This window comes from Vombatus ursinus, unplaced genomic scaffold (genome assembly GCF_900497805.2).
Source record: "Vombatus ursinus unplaced genomic scaffold, bare-nosed wombat genome assembly UNPS02014791.1, whole genome shotgun sequence".
NCBI lineage: Eukaryota > Metazoa > Chordata > Mammalia > Diprotodontia > Vombatidae > Vombatus > Vombatus ursinus.
Genome location: NW_020954569.1, coordinates 76,308,188 through 76,329,095, shown reverse-complemented (window position 1 = coordinate 76,329,095; position 20,908 = coordinate 76,308,188). Strand labels below are relative to the sequence as shown.

Sequence of the window (20,908 nt, the reverse complement as noted above, 5' to 3'; positions counted from 1 at the left end):
AGAAATCCCCCTACTAGGTATATACCCCAAAGAGATCAATAATTTAAATAACAATGATTTTTAAAAAGGTCTATTACATAGCAAAATATTTATAAAAGCACTTTTTGTAGTGGCAAATACTTAGAAACAATTAATTAGGGAATAGCTAGACAGAGTGTGTTACATGAATATAATGGAATACTACTACATTTTAGTAAACTATGAATCAATCAGGAAACATTTATCAAGTGCCTACTAAGAACCAAGCTCAATGCTAAGCTCTAGGGCTTCCAAGACAAATGTGAAACAATCCCAGCCTTCAAGTTTACATTCTCTTGGTGAAGACAATATGTACAAATGTAAATCTACACAGAATATATACAAAATGAATACAAAGTAGTTTGAGGAGGGAAGAAACAGACAGTGGGGGTAAAGGTGGGGAGTGGAAATCTATAAAGACTTCAAGAAGAAGGAGGTACTATCTGAACTGAGTCTACAACGAATCAAGAAACTGTGACAGGCAAATGTGAAAATAAAGAGCATATTCCAATTATGAAAGACAGCCAGTACAAAGTAACAGAGATTGGAGACCAAGCACTGAGTAACAATAAGAGGGCTCATCTGGTTAGACTGTAGAGTATGTGGAAGAAAGTAATGTACGTGAAAGAGGCAGGCAAGAAGATCTTTAAATGACAAACAGAAGAATTTATATTTGATCCTAGAAGTAACTGGGGGAAAAAAAAAAGAAGTAATTGGGAGCAACTGGAGTTTTTTGAGATGCTAGGTGACATGGTCAGACTTATGCTTTAGGAAAGTGCCTTTCACAACTGTGCAGGTTGTGTGTGGTATATCCTTCATTCTCAAAGAGGTCCACATCAAGAAGATGATGCCATGAATTGGAAGTGAATTGGATTTGAGTGAGGGAGGGCTGTGCAAAGTCACCAGACTCATTTTCTCCCTCAGAGAGATCTGGGTCCAGTGGCCAGATAGAGACAACTGAAGATGGCCCAGGAAGCAGTGAGAGACCTTGGCCTTTTTAAGTCAAGGTCTTTCTGAGTTCTTACTTTGACTGAGGCAATTCCCATTCAGTGATTAGGCCAGAGGCTGGATTAAAGCAGGAAAAGACTTGAAGTAGGGAGGTCAAATAAGAAGTTACTACATACTACAGGTAGGTCCAGAGGTGAGGAAGGCCTGAACTAAGCTGTGCATTGTGTGAGTCTAAAGAAGGAGATGTATATTAGAGATGTGAGGACAACTGAAATAATAAGATTAGACAAGAGACTGGCTATATAGAGTATTTAAGAATAAGGAATTTAAGATGACACCAAGGGGGTGAACCTAGATGACTGAGAGAATGGTGGTGCCTTCAACAGTTAATATTCATTTCAAAGGGGATTTTAACAGAATGTGAATTCTACTCTTTATCTTTCTCTGTTCTTTATGTTCCCCTCACACCCAGCAAACTGTCAATTAACAAAGTCTAAAGTCAGGAAGTAGGCTGGATGACTGATTAAACAAAAAAAGAAGAAAAGAGTCCTACCATTAAAAAAGTTGTTATGTGACTTCAAAACATCTACAAGCAATGCCACAAAGAAAAACACAACTTATTCAAAAGTTCAACTAGAATTGCAAGAAATGAAGAGTTTCTTTAAAAAGTTTTAAACTGTTTTATAAATAAAATAGGAGCACTGGTGGAAAGAGGTAGAAAATAAATGAGAGCTCTGGAAGAAAGAATAGAAGGAGAATTAATAGTTGGCATAAGAGGTATCAAAAAAAGAAAAGAAAAGAAAAAAAGAACCCACAACTTACCCAGGCAACAAAGTCCCTGAAAATTAGAATGGACCAGAGAGAAGACAAGATAATGACTCCATAAGAGAAAAAGAAGTATTAAAAACAATGGAATGAAAAGACCAAAAAAGAAAAAAAAAGAAAATGTAAGGTATCTCATAATAAAAACAAATGACCTGGCAAATAGTTTGAGCAGAGATTTAATGATTTAAGAATCACTGAACTACTGGAAAGCTACAACCAAAACAAGCACCTAGATATCACATCTCAAGAAATTATAAAAAATAATCTAGATCTTTTAGAACCAGGGGACAAGTAGAAATAGAAAAAATCCACTAGTCATCTCTCAAAGTGAAAATTCCCAGAACATTAATCCAGAGTCTCAAGATCAAAGAAAAAAATATCATAAGCAGTCAGAAAGAAACAATTCAATTACTGAGGAGTCACACAAGATCCCACAAAATTTCACAAGTACCACCCTGAAGGAGCAGACAGCTTGGATTGTGATATCGCAAAATATTCCCCTTTCCAGAGACAATGGCCTCCTTGCCAGTCCTCAGACACAACATCTCCCAACTCTGAGCATTTTCGCTGGCTGTCCCCCATGCTAGAAATCACTCTCTCTCTCTCTCTCCTCATCTCTGCCTCCCAGCTTTCCTGGCTGCCTTCAAGTATCAACAAAAGTCCCATTTTCTATAAGAAGCTTTTCCTAGCTTAATCTCAGTATGATCCTTCTGAGACTATCCCCAATTTATCCTGTAAATTTCTTGTTTGTTCATAGGTATTTAAATGTTATCTACTCCCATTATAGCTATGAGCTCCTTGAAAGCAGAAACTGTTTTTCGTTTGGTTTTACTTGGTTAATTGGTTGGTTTTTCTTTTCTTTGTATCCTGAGAGCTTAGTACAATGTCTGGCACAGAGAAAGTGCTCACTAAATGCTAATTGGCTGAATGACCAAAAGTCAAAGGATATAAACTTACAATGAAAAATAACTTATCCAGTAATATTGAGTATAATTCTATAGGGGTAAAAATGAATCTTAAATGAAACAAAAGACTTCTAAGAATTCCTGATGAAATGTCCAGAGCTATATAGAAATTCTGAAGTACAAAGACAGGTGTCAAGGGAAATATAAAAAGGGAAACATGAGCAAACAATCATAAGGAACTAAACAAGGATAAACTTGTGTCCTCAAAACTCTGTCATCGTCAGGTATTACAGAGAGATTCTACTTAGAGAGTGTGGGAGTGGTTCCATTGTATTCCGGTGATATTAAAAGAAGAATGGAAAGGGGAGGGGGGAGATGAATACCCAGGAAGCAGTGGTGATGGGGAGGGAGGAAGAGAAAGGATAAGGAAAATTATTTCACATAATCAAGGTGCACAAGTAGATGTCCCTGAAAACAAGGAGGAAGGGACAGGAAGGCAGATGACATTTAAACCTTACACTTATCTGAATGGCTCAAAAAAGAGAAGAATACAAATATACACATATACACATATAAACACATATACAGAAATAAGTTTCACAGAACAGGAAAACAAGAAGAAGGAGAAAATAAGAAAAGTAAATTAAGAGAGAGGATTAGTCATAAACAAACTAAGTCTGAAAGATTTACAAAAATAATTACAGCAGCTCTTTTTGCAGTAGCAAAGAATTAGAAATTGTGAGATTGCCCATCAATTGAGAAATGGTTGTACAAGCTATGGTAAATGAAAGTGATGATATACTATTTTGCTTAAAGAAATAATAAAGGGAATGGTTTAAGAGAAACCTCGAAAGATATATAAACTGGCAAAGTAAAGAGAGCAAAACACAGAGAACAATTTATCTGATAAAAAACAATATTGTAAATACAAACAACTCTGAAAGACTTGGGAATTCTGATTAACATAATGACCCATCCTGACTCCAGATAATAATGATAAAGCATGCTCTCCACCTCCTGACTGGTAAAGAACTCAAAGCGCAGAATGAAACTTTTTTTTTTAAACATGGTCAGTGCAATTTGTTTTACGTTATTTTGTTTGTGATTTTGTTTGTTTTCTTTCTTTCTCAAGTTTCAGGGCAGGGCAAGTGGGCAGGGGGAGTGGAGGCAGATTTTCAATGATTGAAAAAAAATTCAAAAAGGAAATGTTTTGAATATGAAGACTGACTAGAGAGTCTAATTTTCTTTAATCCATATATCAAGACTTGCTCAGTGGTTTCATTCATGTCCAACTCTGGACAATTTGGGGTTTTCTTGGCAAAGATACTGGAATGGTATGCCATTTCCTTCTCCAGTTCATTTATAGATGAGGAAACTAAGGTAAACACGGTTAAGTGGCTTGCCCACAGTCACACAGTTAGTAAATGCTGGAAACCACATTGGAACTCAGGTCTTCCTGACTCCAGGCCTGGGATTCTATCCACTAAGCCACCCCTAAGTCCCAAATAAATGTTGCCTTTCAAAGCAATCGGCTTAAAAAACTATTAATATCAATTTCATTTCAAATTTCAATAACATTATCCTTACTAAAAATATGTTTGAAATTCTTTTTCTGGAACTTACTCAAACCCTATTTTTAAGACAAGAAATTCAGTCTCTGTATTTCATATGATTAAGACCAATAATAATCAGCTTGATCTCTTATTTTATTCACTACACTGGGATCCCAATGACCTTTGACAATTACAAAACTCAAATCCACCCTCAAAGGGCAGATTTGTCACCATCAAAAACAGTCAAAAGAAGGGCAGCTAGGTGGTGCAGTGGAAAGAGCACTGGATCTGGAGTCAGAAGGACCCGAGTTCAAATCTTGCCTCAGACACTTGATACTTACTAGCTGTGTGACCCTGGGCAAGTTACTTAACCCCAATTGCCTCACTAAAAAAAAAAAAAAAAAAAAAGTTGCAACTTGAAAAATAGCCAAAAGAATGACAAAGCTCTGAAAATAATTCTACAAGTTCAAAAAATACTTGCAGCAGCAGCATCATTGGAATAATTTTTACCAAAGGTAAGAATATTATCTTTTTCTTTAAAATATAGATAGATAGATAGATAGATAGATAGATAGATAGATAGATAGATAGATAGATATCTCAATGCTACTCCTTTTAGTTAGAGTAAAATATTTTTATACATACAGTGGAAAAATTACTTGTGTCTTAGTTCAACTGATTTTTTCAGTCTCACCGTCATACACAGAAAACATGATAGATGCTAAACACAACCAAAGTCTATAATAGAGAAGAATAAATTTGTGCTTATATTTACATTACCAAAGGTATTATTTGGCTTGAGACAGTGAGAATTGAGTAAAAATTCAGAGAGTAAAAGAATATTATTTGCATCTCACAAGTACATTTGAATTTTATAAATCTCCCTTAACTGGAGCTGTTGTTCAGTCATTTTTCAGTCACATCCAACGCTTCATGACCCCTTTTGGGATTTTCTTGGCAAAGATACTGGAGTGGTTTGCCATTTCTTTCTCTAGATCATTTTACAAATGAGGAAACTGAGGCTAACAGGGTTAAGTGACTTGCCCAGAGTCACACAGCTAGAAGAATCTGAGGCTGGATTTGAACTCAGAAAGAGGAGTTTTCCTAACTCCAGGCATAGCACTCTCATGCACTGTGCTACCTAGTTGCCCAAGCTGGAAGTTAGATGAAATTCCCTTCTAAGATAATAATTCTGGATGAATAGGAAAAAATTTTAATTAAACAATAAAATAATTTTTTTTAAACTAAAGAAAATCACAGCTCACAGATTTATAAGTAAAAGTGACTTGGAGTCAAATAATCCATCCCCTTTAGATGAAGAAACTGCAACCCAAAGAGACTAAGTTACTTGCTCTGGGTCACAGGCAGTTAGTTGTGGCAGAGATGAGATTTGAACTAAGATCCTGACTCCAAATCCAGCCCTCTTTCCACTCTATCTGTTTCATGTTCTTTCCTCCTATGGACCATGTTATCACACAATGGAATTGTAATAACATTGCTGCTATTACATTTCTGTGTCTTGAAGCAACCAAATGTCTTGAATCTCCTAACTAAATCTTCACCCTTTTTTGGAGGAAAGTAGATACACATATTCATACATATCCAGTTGTCAACTGACATGCTTACATCTTCATAAATCCATGGAGCCTTCTTCTGGATGTATATGTAGATACAGTTAGTGAGCTTTAGTCATAACAACTACTCCCCCTGCCCTTCTCCCTTATCCTCCCTGCCTCCCAAAAAAACCTTGGGGAGAATAAATGAAAAGAAAAATTATTTTAAAACCACAGTATAAGCAATGAAGTCCCACCATCCTCCCCCCAATAGTAAGTATAGTCTTAGTATAAAATATTTATTGAAACCATTACATTTTTAAATCTTTAATTGAATAAATTATAGCAGGAAAAAATTCTCTTTAATAATCTTTCATGCTAAATGAAGATTGAGAATAATAGAATGAATTATTTAAATCCATATATCACTCCAAAACCACATCTTCAACATATTTTCCACTAAACTTCTCAAAAGCCTCTAAAAAAGTTTTACTGTATCACATTACTTTAAATCACTCCTTGGCAAGGGTATTTCAGTGCACTGAAACAGCCAAGTGGCAGGTGGCAAGTGAGAAAGGGGGGACTGCAGGAGGCCTGCACATCTCTCCAAGTCCCCCATCTGCCTTGTCTATTCACACTCCTGAATAACCAAGCAATACTGAAGGAAAACATGAAACTATGCTGACTAAATCACAAAAAAGATTTATGTTACCTAACTCTCTATTGGTCCCTCATTAAGGCAGAGTAAACTTTCCATTGATGTCCAATCTGGTTTCTATTACAGCACATATTAGCTATTCCAAACCTTCTACTCTCTCTTCAAAGCTCTCCAATGGAAGTTCAAATACCCAAGCCCCACAGGATTCCCCTCTCTTAGCAGAAGATTTTTACTAAGGAACTCATGAATTGACTTTTCTAAGAAGAATAAGACATTCTGGAATAAGCTCCCTCATTTATTGTCCCCCCACCATGCTTCAAACCCTTCAAACCCACATCTATGTCAACACCCTTACCCATCTCCTAACCTCTGGTCTCAAAGAATGATGATTCTCTTTTTTACCAAGTAACCCTTCTAGTAGAATCCTCGATCTTATGTTCTCAAATCTCTATGACCTTGTTCCACTGATCTATCTCTCCCCAGACAACTGTAAATATGTTCTAATTGAGTCCATGGGTCAATATAGCTGCTAAAATTATCTCAGGCACAAGGTTACTCCCCTAGCTGGGGGGAGGGGGGGGGAACAAACTTGAACAGCTTTCTATTGAACCTAAGATAAAATACAAATGCAAACACAAAGACATCAAGCATCTCCCAGAAATAAGGGCTCTTTTTTTCATACCAATAGTCTATTACATTGTTATCAGGCTGCAAGCCAAAGAATACAAGCCTCTTTAAAGGAGTGAAAATTAATGTCACAAAGAATGCCATGGAGAGGTGTGTAGCAGGTGTGGGCAGACTGCAACATACAATCAATAAGAAACTTCAAAGAACAGATGTAAAAAAAGTTGTGAGGGAAATGTATTATAGAAAAAAGATGGCCTAGTAACAAGAATAGGGTGAGAGAAGACAGACAACCACAGTCCTGCTCTTTATTCTAGTGAAAGGATATGTATGTACATATGTAAAGTGTTTAGCAAACAAGGTACCATAGAAAAGCTAGGGATGATGATGAGGAGGAGGAGGAGGAGGGTGAGGAGGAGGATGAGGATGATGATGATAATGATGCAAAAACAAAGAAAGTCTTCAGCTCTTTTGGATAGAGCCTTTCTGGCAAACTTAGGTGAAGAAGGAAATGAAATAAGTATTTATATAGCACTTACTTTGTGCCAGGCACTGAGCTAAGCATTTTTTACTAATATCTCATCTGATTCTCATGACAAGCTTGTTAAGATAGGTGCTATTATTATCCCCATTTAAACTGCTGAAGTGACTTGTCTAGGGTCACACAGCTAGTAAGTGTCTGAGGTTGCATTTGAACTTAGGTTTTCCTGACTCCAGACCCAGAGTTTTATCCCCAGGCTACCAGAAGGCTCATGGACAAGATTCCTGCAGAATGTGTAAATTTTGATGAGTTGAGATCAGCATGACAGAGAGACCTTCTAAACAGGTCTTCTCAGAATGTGTAAATTTTGATGAATTGAGATCAGCATGACAGAGAGACCTTCTAAACAGGTCTTCTCATCTTCTAAACAGATGAGATCACAGATCTATTTAAGGATTTAACTATCTTTTCTGAAAAGCAGTATATATCAACCAACCAATCAACAAACATTTACTAATCACCTACTCTATACCAGGCACTGTCAGTCAGTCAACAAACATTTAGTAAGGGCCTACTATGTGCCAGGCATTGTGCTAGGCACTGGGGATACAAAAGCAAAAACAATTCCTGCCCTCAAAGAGCTCATATTCCAAGGGGAGAGACAACATACAAACAATTATACATACAAGATAATAAGTCAATAAGCATTTATTGAGCACCTATGCCTCAAGCCCTGTGCTAAATGCTAAGCATATAAAGAAAGGCAAAAGGCAATCTCTGCCCTCAAGGAACTCACAATCTAATAGGGAAGATAACATGCAAGCAACACCGTACAAATATACAAACAAGTTACCCACAGAAAAATTAGGAAATAACCAACAGAAGGAAGCCATGAGAATTAAGAGGAATTCTTTCTGAAGAAGGTGGTATTTTAGCTGGGACTTGAGGGATGCCAGGGAAACCGGGAGGCAGAGATCGAGGAGGGAGACAGGCAACACTGTGAAGGAGGTTAGATGTCAAAGTATTTTATATTTGATACTGGAGGTAATAGAGAACCTCCAATCATCTTGGAGGCAGAAGGGGCTCCTGGGAGGCAGAAGTGAGAAGGACACAAGCTCCTTGCATAGAAAAAAAGATGGAAAATGGAAGGTTGTACATGAGGAATAAAGAGAAAGCTGGTTTGGCTAGATTCCAGAATTCAGAATGGCAAGTAATGTACAATGAGGATGGAATGATAGGTTGGGCCAGGATGTGAAAAGCTTTAAAAGCTAAACACAGTTTATATATGATCCCAGAATCACTAGAATCCACTGTGTTTAAGGAAAAATCACTTTAGCAGTGGAGGATGGACTGGAATAAGTAGAAACTTAAGGGAAGAAATCCAATCACTGCAATAATCTAGGTATGGGGTAGCAAGAGTCAGAACTAAGGGAGTAGCCCCTCTGAGTAAAGACAATGAGTTGAATGCAAAAGATACTGTGGAGGAGAAATGCAAGATTTGAAAACTGACTGGGTATGTGAGGGAGAAGAAGGAGCTGAATACAACATTAACCAACAAACACTAAATATTCTTTCAAATAATGGGAGGGAAGGGAAATAAAGTATCCACAATGACTTTTTTCACTTCAATCACTAAGAAATGCTCATATCAAGAGTATCACACAAAAAAATATTATTCAACAGGATATGATTATTAAAGTTGGAAGGAGCCTTAGTGATCTTGTGCAACATCTTCATTTTACAGAGGAAAAAAACTGAGTCCAACACAGGAGAAGTTATTTACCCAAGGTATCATAGGCTGTAAGTGGAAAAAGCTGGGATCTGAACTCATCTTAAAACTCCAACACAAAGGGCTTTCCACTAAGCCATGCTTGTTCCATGTTCATGCTTGGATCCCCACCTTTTACTCTCTGTCCAACATCACAAGCCCTGGCCAGAGTAGTTTCTTCCAATGTACAACTCTAAAAAGATTACTTCACTGCTGGAAAACTGTCAAGGGTTCCCTAGTGTTTATCAAATAAAATTCTGGGACTACAATATTCTCACATGCCTTCTGAATCAAAGATCAAAAAAGTATGTTTAGTATCATCTTAAAGAGCTTTTTGTTATACTATAATCATTTGAATTAATCCATGTGGTAGACTGTTGTGTTATTCAGTCATTTCAGTCGTGTCTGACTCTTCGTGACCACATTTGAGGTTTTCCTGGCAAAGATACCGGAGTGGTTTGCCATTTCTTTTTCTAGCTCATTTTGTAGATAAGGAACTAAGGCAAACTGGGTTAAGTGACTTTCCCATAGTCACACAGCCACTAAGTGTCTGAGGCTAGATTTGAACTCAGGAAGATGAGTCTTTGTCTTTAAGTCCAGCGTTCTGGGCACTATGGCGCCACCTTGCTACCAGTGTGGGGGACATGAATTACTAATTAATCAGAATATTAAATTAGCCAAAATAATCCAAATATATAAAATGTAAAAGATACTTTATATTTTAATAAAGTAACACAAACTCCTAAACTATTCCTTCAAAATGAAAAAAAGACCTTTAAACAAATGAAAATATCTATAAAATAATCCTTAAGCAATCTTCATGTATACAACAGTACAGTAGAAGAGGGCTATATTTGGAATCACTTAACATCTACAGGCCTCATTTTCAACTTCAAAATAAGGAAGTTATGCTATATTTTCTCCAATGTTCCAGCCTAATTATTATAGTAAATTGAACATTAAAAATAATTAGTTCCATAAGTTCAAAATTTGCATATTACATTAAGTGAGGCTATACCCACGGTAATGCAGGCAGTATGTATCAGAAATATGACTTGAACCCAGGTCTTCCTGAATTGTAGACCACCTCTCTATTCACTATTTACTCTGCCTTTCACACTCAAAAGAAAAATACTTGACAACTGGGGATGACTGAGAATTTGTTAGTAAGAGAGTAGAATAGGAAAGGAGAAGGCTGAAATTTAAAGAGCAGCCGTCTGGGGAGGGGTCAGCATTTCATTTTGACTGCCTGGTCATGGATAGGTGCTGCATTTATCAACTGCCTGACAATGAAAAAGCCTATGACATTACAAGCATCCCTCAATAAAGGAGAAGCAATTGGATTTCTTAAAAATGATGTGTATACTCAAGCACAAAATTTCAGACATCAGCATTCCTTTCCCTTCATAAGTCTTTGATTTAGATGACACAGTGCATAAAGTGTTATACCAGGAGTCAGGAAGATCTCAGTACAAAACTGGTCTCAAGACTAATTAGCTATGTGATCCTAGGCACGTCACTTAACAACTGTCTGCCTCAATTTCCTCATCCGTAAAATAAGGATGATAATAATAACACCTATCTCCCAGAGTTGTTGTGCGGATCAAATGAGCTATTTTTAAAGTGTTTTGTAAACTTTAAAGCACTATGTAAATGCTAGTTTTAATTATTATTAGTTATTATTAAGAAAAGAAATGGAAAAAAAATGTCACAACCCAAAATACATACTTGTTTTCAGTTTAATTATGAAAAAATTAAAATTTGCTGGTATGGAAAAACTAATGACATTCATCATTGATCAGTATCATTAAATTGTACTTTTCTTGTAACTATAACATTTCTAGTGGAAAAGAGTTACAAATGATTTTTATTCAGATGTTATCAATCTAATGAAAATAAATAATACATGTATACCACACTATACATTTATAAAATTTATAAGATTAATTTACCAATAATTGCTTTATTTAAAAAAAATTTAAAAGAAAAAAATTGTTTTTTATTTAACATGGAACTAGAAAGAGGCAGTGGCAAAGTGGGTAGGGTGCTAGGCTTGGAGTCAGTAAGACCTGAGTTCAAATACCACCACAGGCAGCTTTTAGTGGTGAGACTCTGGGACAAGTCATTTCACTTCTTTATGCCTCATGTAACCTTCTTCCTACAAAGAAATCACAGATTCTTTCCATGTTTGCTATGTAATTAGGTATTGCATTGGAATGTCTGAATAAGGCTTCTAAAGTCAATTGTGAAATCATTCCATTATGTAAAATTTGAATAGTTCACTTTTTAAAACATGAACAATTGCCAAAGAAGGAAGAAAAAGGCCTCTATGGTCAAAAATATTTATAGTTATTCTTTTTGTGGCAGCAAAGAACTGGAAGCTATGGGTATGAACACAAATTAAATGTAATGGAATACTACTGTGCCATAAGAAATGATGAAGGTAAAAAAGAGAGGTTGAACAGATTAGATATAAACATACATAAGTGAATAAACACACCAACATAATATTTAATAAACCCAAAAACCTTAGTTACTGGAGGGAAGGACTCACTATTTCACAAAAACTGCTGAGAAAATTGGATAGCAATCTAACAAAAAGTAGGTTTAGACCTATACCTCACACTATATGTCAAAATAAGATCCAAATGGACACACAACTTAGATATAGAAAGTCACATCATAAACAAATTAGAGTAACAAGGAAGAAATTACTTCTTTCAGATCTATGGACAGGTAAAGTTCATGACTAAACAAGTGATAGAGAGAAGTACCTGGCACATAGTAAGCACTACATAAATATTATTTATTATTATCACACGCAATAAAATGAGAAGTTTTAATTATGTAAAAATAAATTTTTGCACAAACAAATCTAATGTAATAAAAATTGGAGCAAAACAAGTAATTAGTGAAAAAAAATCTTTGCAATGAGATTCTCTGATAATGGTCTCATTTCTAAGATATAAAGGAACAGATTCAAATTTTTAAGGCTAAGAACCACCCCAATACATATATGGTCAAAACTTATGAACTTGCAATTTTCAAAGGAAGAAATCCAGGCCATCAAGAGTCATTAAACATTCTAAGTCATTAAATATTAAAAAAAAAGTATAGCAACTCTGATGTTCCACCTCAAAGCTATTAAACTGACAAAGATGACAAAACAGGAAAATGACAATTGTTGGAGGGACTAAGGGAAAATGGGTATATTACTGCACTACTGATGAAACTATGAATTGGTCCTTTTTACACCTCCAAAAAAATCAAAGAAAGAGGAAAATTATTTATACGTAAAAAAATATTTTATCAACTCTTTTAGTCGTCAAAAATTAAAAACAAAGGGGGTACGTATTAGGGAATTGCTAAATAAATTGTAGTATATAGTTGGAATATTATAGTGCAACAAAAATGATGAAATGGACCTTTTCAGAAGAAACTGGAGAACTTTATGAAAGTCTTTATGAACTGAAGAACAGCAAAGTATGAAGAATTAGAACATCATATACAAGAATAATAGCATTATAGAGAGAAGCACCTTTAAAAGGATTCAGAATTCTGATCAATGTAATGATATACCACACATCCAAAAAGAATGAAGATGAAACATACTCCTTACATGAAAGAGAAGAGATAAACTTTAGATGAAGAGACAGACATCTTCAGACACAGCTAATATGGTAATTTGTCAGATTATCCAGGTATGTACTGAGGGATTTGTTTTGTTTTGTTTTTTTTTAATTTGCTCAATTTGGGTAGGAAGGGTATAGCAGGAGACACAGATTAATTAAAAATGCTTGTTACTTGAGGAAAAAAACACCACAATTTTCTTTTCAAAAAATGTGACAAAAGGGAGAGTTTCAGAGGAACCTAAGAAGACTTGCATGAACTGATCTTGAGTGAAATAAGCAGAATCAGGAGAACAATTTAATAACGATAATGATATAAAGATAAACAACTTCAAAAGACTTGACTCAGATCAACTCAACAACCAACCATGACTCCATAGGACTAATAATCACTTATGCCATCCGTTTCCTGACAGAGAGATGATGGACTTGGGGTGCAAACTGATACATATTTTTTGGACATGGACTATTCAAGAACTTGTTTTGCTTAACTATGCATACTTGTTACAAGGGTTCTCTTTTATTTTTATTTTTATCCAATGGAAAAAGAAGGGAGGTTCTGAGAAATGATAGATTTCTGTTAATTTTTTCAAAACTTTAAATTTAAAGGCAAAATCCCCATTTTTAGAGATTTCAATATCAGCCTTCCTCCCAGTAAAAGAAATGTATACATTGTTTAGTGCGATACATTTAGATAGTCCCTGCTTACTAGGTACTGTTTCTGACATTTCAGAAAAAGATTAGAAGTTACGCAAAAGCCTTCATGAGTCTAGGCTACATGACAAGGGGACATCACATATGACAACAAAAGTGAAAAAAACCTTAAACCAAAAATCAAAAAAGTTAGAAAACAAGATACTACCAACAATTAAAATATCAAGAAATGAAAAAAAAAGATTGAAAAGCAGAAAACAGAGAGAGTCCCCCGGAAGAAAGTATAAAAAGAAAACTGTGGAATAGTCAAGAATAAGCTGTCCTCCTCCACAGATATTCTGTTTTAGCATGTGACTTCAAAAGTCCAGGAGATGGGCTCTTTGGAGACCATGAACAAGTATATTCTGTCTCCTCATCAGAAAACATACACTGCTGCATACAAAATATAACTAAAGACTTATGTATCTACATCAGCATATATGCTTGTTTTTCCATGCCAAGGAGAGGTTAGCATCTTGCCTCAGTGCAAATATCTAAGATGGGAGTAAGTATTAATTCCACTCACACTGGTAGAAATGTACATGGCCTCTAAACTACTATCACCTCCAAAATTACATACCTACTACTGTCACTAAAAACCTGATTAGGATGAATTTATTAGGGTAGTGTACAAAGCATATGATTTAGTCAATAGTATATACTGTGGTTAGCTTTGAAATGCACAACAGAATAGACATTTAAATATTAAGCAAATACTCAAATTGTCTTCTTAGCCTTTTTTCTCCTATCAGTTAGATCTTCTGATCTTTAAGGATCTGAACTATGCTTTAAAACTGTTAAATCATTAACTTAGCGATTGTTCTTCTGCTTGTAAAATATCATTTGTCATGGAGGTGATTATCTTTAATTTTTAACTTTAACTTAACTTTAATCAATATTTTCTAATAGTAGTTAAAAACAAGAAAAAAGCTACCTCAAAAAATGTTCAGTTTTACTATGGAGTCTGAATGCAAATGGAAGCATACTATTTGCTCTCCTTTTCTTTTGTCGTTTTGTTTTATTTCTTCTTTCTCATGGTTCCTCTCATTAGTTCCAATTCTTCTATACAGTATGACTAATGTGAAAATATGCTTAATATGAATAGATAAGTAGATCCTATATTAGATTATATGCCATCTTGGGGAAAAGGTAGGAAAGGGAGGGGATGAAAATTTAAAGCTCAAAATCTTATGGAAGTGAATGTTGAAAACTAAAAATTAAAAAATTATTTAAAAAAATTTTTTTAATGTTAAGTTTTCTAATACTTATTTGGTATGGTATGTTCTTCATACAGCTAAAGCTAATTTGAAGCAAACAGTTCCCCCCCAAAAAGAAATCTATTTTCTCTTACATACAAAGTGAATGGGGGGAGGGGGTGACAGTCAAAACCATTCATTCTTCACTGTCAGGGGGTGTGAAGCGAATGTTCTGGGCTGGACCTGACTCAGGCCAGTACTCTGGTGGCTGAGATTAAATATTGGGGAAAAAAAATGAGAAATCTAAAGAACATTCAGCAATTAGCAAAAGGAGTTTTCTAGCTCTAGAATTCTATGAGTTTTAAAAAATAAATCAAAATTTTTAAGATTATCATTTCATAAACCTTTAAAAGGAACCTGGGAAATAGCAGTTGTTCTCTAGTCTAAAGTGAGCTAGGGAAATAAACTAAAGAAACTATTTCAACACGAGAAAGAAATTTTAGAAATCTAGATTTCACAGTGCAGAAACATTGATGTTATGTATCAATCATAATCCACCTTAATATATACTACCTGAATTTAAAAAAAAAAAAAAAAGATAAAAACCAGCAGGGGCACTGTTACTACTATATAACCTACTCTTCTACCCAGGAAGCAAGATAGCAGTTTCTACTCATTTGTAATTTAAGCAGAGGTCCCAGTTCTAGATGACTTATCTTAGTAGTTTCTAAAACATCCTAGCTGTTTTGAACTATGAACTCCTACTTCATAGAGACCAAAGCCAAAGAAATCATAAAAACAGTCCTCAAGAGTTGCCTCTACTAACATACACTGAAATAATATATTTGTGGGGGAGGAGGGTACTAGAAATAAAGGTCTTAGAAGTCAATTAGAATTTATACAAAAATAAAGGTAAAGACAAGATTTTTTTTGATATAAAATAGCCTCAACAGAAAGCTAGCTAAAGGAACAGAAAGGGAAGAAAAACAAAAAAGAAGTAACAGAAAATGACCTAAAGATGATAAAGACATACTGAGCTGTAAGGTATATGCTAAGGAAAAACACATGGTATTTCAACACTGTTAAAACTAGAAGTCTTCATCGTATACACTGATATACACAGTGGTAAATAAACTTAATTTGTTTAAAAAGGACAACTAGTTAATGCTACATTCTTTAAAAATGTTTTTTTTTAATTTCACAAACTTTTTCTTTAAATTAATCTGCAAATGAAAATTCATTTATCTGCCTTTGGCAATATGACTCAGCACTATCTTTAACTCAAAATGACTACCATGTTAATTGTGGTCTCTTATAATCAACTTACACTACAGTTTTCAGGTGGAACAAGGAGCTGAGTAATCTCTCCACCATGCACACAGAAGATATGTTTCATTTCTCCAGAAAATATATCCCAGATTATGACAGAGAAATCCACTCCTCCAGAGATCAAGTATCTTTGGTCATAACGAGCTGAGACCTGATGAGGATATAGTAAACATGTAATTTTGTTCCGATGACCCCGAAGAGTTCGGTGAGGTGGCCAACCTGTAAATGAGATTTTGTTTTTAAAATGAGGTAGAGATTCAAGTCTTAAAAGTTTTTCAACAAAAAGCAACACGCATTAATTTATTTACACACACACAAACTTATAAAGGATTATTGTACCATAATTCATACTTTTTAAATTTAAATAATTCCAAGAAATTAAGTGGTAGATTCTATACATATTAAGCTAAAATTCTTCACCTATTGCTCTTTTGTTGCACTAACTCAAACACTGATCAAATTAACAGAAACAAAAATGATTATTATGTCCAGTCAACAAGCATTTATTAAGCACCTATGATGTGCCAGGCACTACACTAAGTGCAGGGGACACAAAGGCAAAAACAGCCCCTGTTCTCAAGGAGCTCACAGTCTAATGGGAGAGACAACAGGCAAATAATTATGTACAAACATACAAAGGTAAATTAGAGATAATCTCAGGGAAAAGACACTAGTATTAAAGGAGGTGGGAAAATGCTCCTCGTGGAAGGCAGGATTTTAACTGAGACTTAAGGAAATCAAGGGGAAGAGATGAGGAGGAGAGAATTCCAGATGTGAGGGACAGCCAATGAAAATGCAGAATCAAAAAATGCAGTGTTTTGTGTAAGAAACAGCAGGGAGACTGTTATCTCCTGACCCACAGAGGAGATGGAGAAGAGTAAAATATAAGAAGCCTGGAAAGGAAGGAGGGAAGGCTATGAAGAATTTTAAAAGCCAAACTAAGGATTTTATATTTGATGCCAGAAATAATAGGGAGCTACTGGAGTTTATTAAATGAGAGTTCACATGGTCAGACCTGGGTCTTAAGATCAATTTGACAGAGGAGTAGAAGGTAGACTGCATTGGGGAGACAATTGAGACAGAGAGACCTACCAAAAAGTTATTATGATGCTCCAGGCATGAGACAATAAAGGCAAGTCAGACATTTAACACTTTATAAATATCAACAGGACACAAAGCTTTACATTATGTCAATATATGTTTGTTTGTTTTTTTAAATAATAACTCTTCTTAAAATATAAGATTGTAAAACTTTATTTCAGTACCTCTCCGGAGCATGTGTTCCCCCTGTAGCAGCTGGACTATAGCAGTTTGTGTTGCTGGCACAATAATTATGCTTCCATCTTCACGACCACAAACTAGTCGTCCATGGGATGGAATGTACACACTTGCTGTAACTTTCAAAGGTTCACTGCTATTAGGAACCAAACTCAGTTGATCTATGATTCCAGCAGGACAAGGAGTGAGTTTACCAAAGGCCTCTTGTAAACAAATTGAAGTTGTCATTTCCAATCCTTCAGGTGTTTTGTTTAAAAATAATAAAAAGAAGAAAAGAGACAGTATTTGAACATATAAAAAGATATTTTAAAAAATGTGTATCTTATTAGCTGAACTGCCACTACCTTCTGCAGCTTCCTGTTTTTCAAGTGTGTCTGGTACATTCCAAATACACAATCTTCCTGAAGAGTCTCCTTGAATAAGTAGCTTATGGAAGCAATCCCTACGTCCATAAAAGAATCGAGTAACAGGAGGGCAGATAAATAACTGTGGGAAAAAAAAGACATATTCATTCAGATTTTTCAGCTAATTGTTTAATGTGTAATAAGGACATATAACATCAGCAACATACACTTAAGATGCATATATTAATTATTTTTCTTTAGAGCCAGGAATACAAAATATATTATCATTCTAAATCTTAAAAATGACATTTATATAAAGTTTTAAAGGTTTGAAAAGTAATCTCTTTATAAAAAACCTGTAGGACAAGCAGTGCAAAAATACCAAAAAGGCATTATTAGACTACTCTGCCATAATAATATCTAAAATTGTGCAATGATATTTAAATTAAAAATAAAATTCACTTTCTATGAATCATAACATTTCTGAGGCAAAGTGGACAGCTATTAGTCAATTAAAACTTATTATTATTAAATCATGTATACTGATTTTCACAAGAGTTCTTCACTCAAGACTATATTAATAAAAAAAAACTCTATTTTAAAATAATCACCGTGAGGTCGGCATAAAATTTTAAGATGAGGCCCATGATTTTACTGATGGAGGGAATTCCCAGATAAGCAATTCCTTCTATCAAAGCAGGTTAGCACTTTAACTGCAACTTATAATGGTTACCTAGAGAACTGAGAGGTTAAATGCCTTGCCCAGGAGCACATAGCCACCATACATGAGAGGCAGGATTTGGACCAAGGTCTTCCAAGCTCCAAGACCAGCTCTCTCTCCATTATACTATGATTTTTTTTTATAAGGGATTTGGTACAACACTCTAATTATAAAGATAAGAAAACTGTGTACTAGAGGACTTAATTTACTTTCTTAGTGATTAGTCACAACTTGAACCCAAATGGCAATTCCAAATACACATTACTTCCACACTCCATATGAAGGTATATCAATAATAGTGTCACAATTAGATTTTCACATAGACATATATTCTATGCCATTGTAAAAATTTTGTCATATTAAGTATCACATACTATACGCATATATATATACACATGAAGTATTGAACTTGGGCTAACATTTGTAAAATTAACAATTAACAACAAACTAATTGGCTACGATTTTGTTTGCAATTTCATTAGCTGGACAATTGTTCAGTCTTATCAGAAAAAAATGATAAAGTTAGGCTCCTGCTAGAAAATGAGATGTTAGTTCACAAAATCTTTGAAAAATCAAACACATCATTTCTTAATTAAATGTGGTATGTGTTAAACACATACTAAATACAAATTTTTGTGACAAGCACTGAGGGAAATATGAAGACTAAATAAGTAAATTCCCTTTCCTTCTGAACTTTATAATTCAGTAACCAATAAACCAAAAAAAAAAAACCTTTTCAACAAAAATTAATTAAAACTGACATGAAAACATAACTTAATTAAGTGAAGTTGATTAAGTGTTCCCTGAATCTCAACCGAACCAACTGTTTTTTTTTTTACTTGAAATCTAAAAGTCCCTAACACTTTACCATGTGATAGAAATATAATTAAGACAGCCATAATTTCAGGCATCAAAAAGTCATTCAACAAAGTATTGTTTACTGCAATATAAAAGCAACTCACTTTATGCCAATAAATGCCTTAAAAAGTGGGCCTAAATGAAATTTAACATGCTGGTGGGATGGGGAAAAGCAGTTGGCTATTTAAAGATACCCGGGGTGATGATTTTGTCACACAGATAATAGCCTTCTAATTTAGCTAAACATGAGAATTCAAGTTAGGGAAAGGTGGCAAATTAAGTTGGCTAAATGTATTAAGGCCATTTTATAATGGAGGATCTTGTTAACTTAAGGTTAAAAAAATTTTCTTTCCCAAAGTATTAACGAAAATATTTTCTACCTCACCACCACAGTGAAAAATACAGGATGGAATTTTCAGAAAAAATTGGACACATAGCATTCTTACGCTTTTTCTTTTAGCTTAAAAAGTACAGTCTTAAAGCTTAATATTTAATAAATTTTGGTTATAATGAAAGTTTTTCAATTAAAATAAATTTTGATTCAAGTTTTTAAGATATAGTCCTTGAAAGCTCTGAGAGGATTTTTTTAAATGATAAATCATTATATTAGACAGGATTATCCTTCTAATTCTTCCACTATTCCTAAAAGTCTATCCTAAATAATGGAAATTAGCTTTGGTATTACTTTCATCCAAAATTAGTTTGATTGTATAGGCAACATCCGTAATTCCCTAAAGGTCTTTGGAAAATGACAAATGTACTACTGTATATATTACTATGGATACAAAGAGACTAGGCAACTTTAGGGCCTATGGGACATGGAATAGCCTAAATGGGAACATTTAAGCTCTTCAATGGTGTGAAGCCCAGTGCACATAGTTAAAAGGAAGTTGAATAAATGAGAATGAAATTTAATCCTTCCCATAGCAAATTTGCCAGGAAGGGAATGAAAGTAGAACTTCTAGGAAGAAAATCATATGGTGGCCAGGTATATACCCAGGAGAAAATTATTACCAGAGACTGTAATATGATGAAGATAACCATTTTCAGGAAAATAAAAGGAGTGACAGAGAAGAAAATATCAACTAGTCATTCTGCATCCCCTTTGTCTAAGTCTGTGCTTCTTGGCCCTGCCTACTCAGTCTCTCAACTTTATTTTAAAGCTTTACTTTAAAGCTCTATTCACATGATTGAACACTCAGTACAATATTTACCTTTATGAATATTATTGCTTTATATTACAATGTGACCTGAATTAATAAATGTTTCATTCAACATATTATATGTCCAAGGTAAAGTATCTATAGCAGTCACAGGTCACATGATTAGGCAGAACAATTGAACTGGCAGAAGAATGCCATGGTAACAAGCTAGAGAAAGTTATCCATGGAGTAATGCCAATGCTTTAAGGCAAAGAACACACAGGATTTGTCCTCAAGTAAAATGGAAGTCAGAGAGAAGATGGGGGCAGAGAGGCAGGGAGGGGGGAGTTCCCTCAAAGAGCTGACCCAGTGGAGTCCTATTTTT

At 34.7% G+C, this 20,908-nt stretch overlaps 1 protein-coding gene across 4 annotated transcripts in view; it reads right to left on the bottom strand.

Annotated features, from left to right (window-relative positions):
- Positions 1-20,908, bottom strand: part of WDR7 (WD repeat domain 7) — a 458,806-nt gene that overhangs the window by 390,605 nt on the left and 47,293 nt on the right. For all 4 annotated transcript variants that reach the window (XM_027868951.1, XM_027868954.1, XM_027868953.1 and 1 more), the window contains 3 exons: positions 17,803-17,944; positions 17,446-17,694; positions 16,179-16,399 (listed from right to left, as the gene is read on the bottom strand). In XM_027868951.1, the coding sequence (XP_027724752.1) occupies positions 16,179-16,399; positions 17,446-17,694; positions 17,803-17,944 (612 nt within the window). The remainder of the gene's footprint in view (positions 1-16,178; positions 16,400-17,445; positions 17,695-17,802; positions 17,945-20,908) is intronic.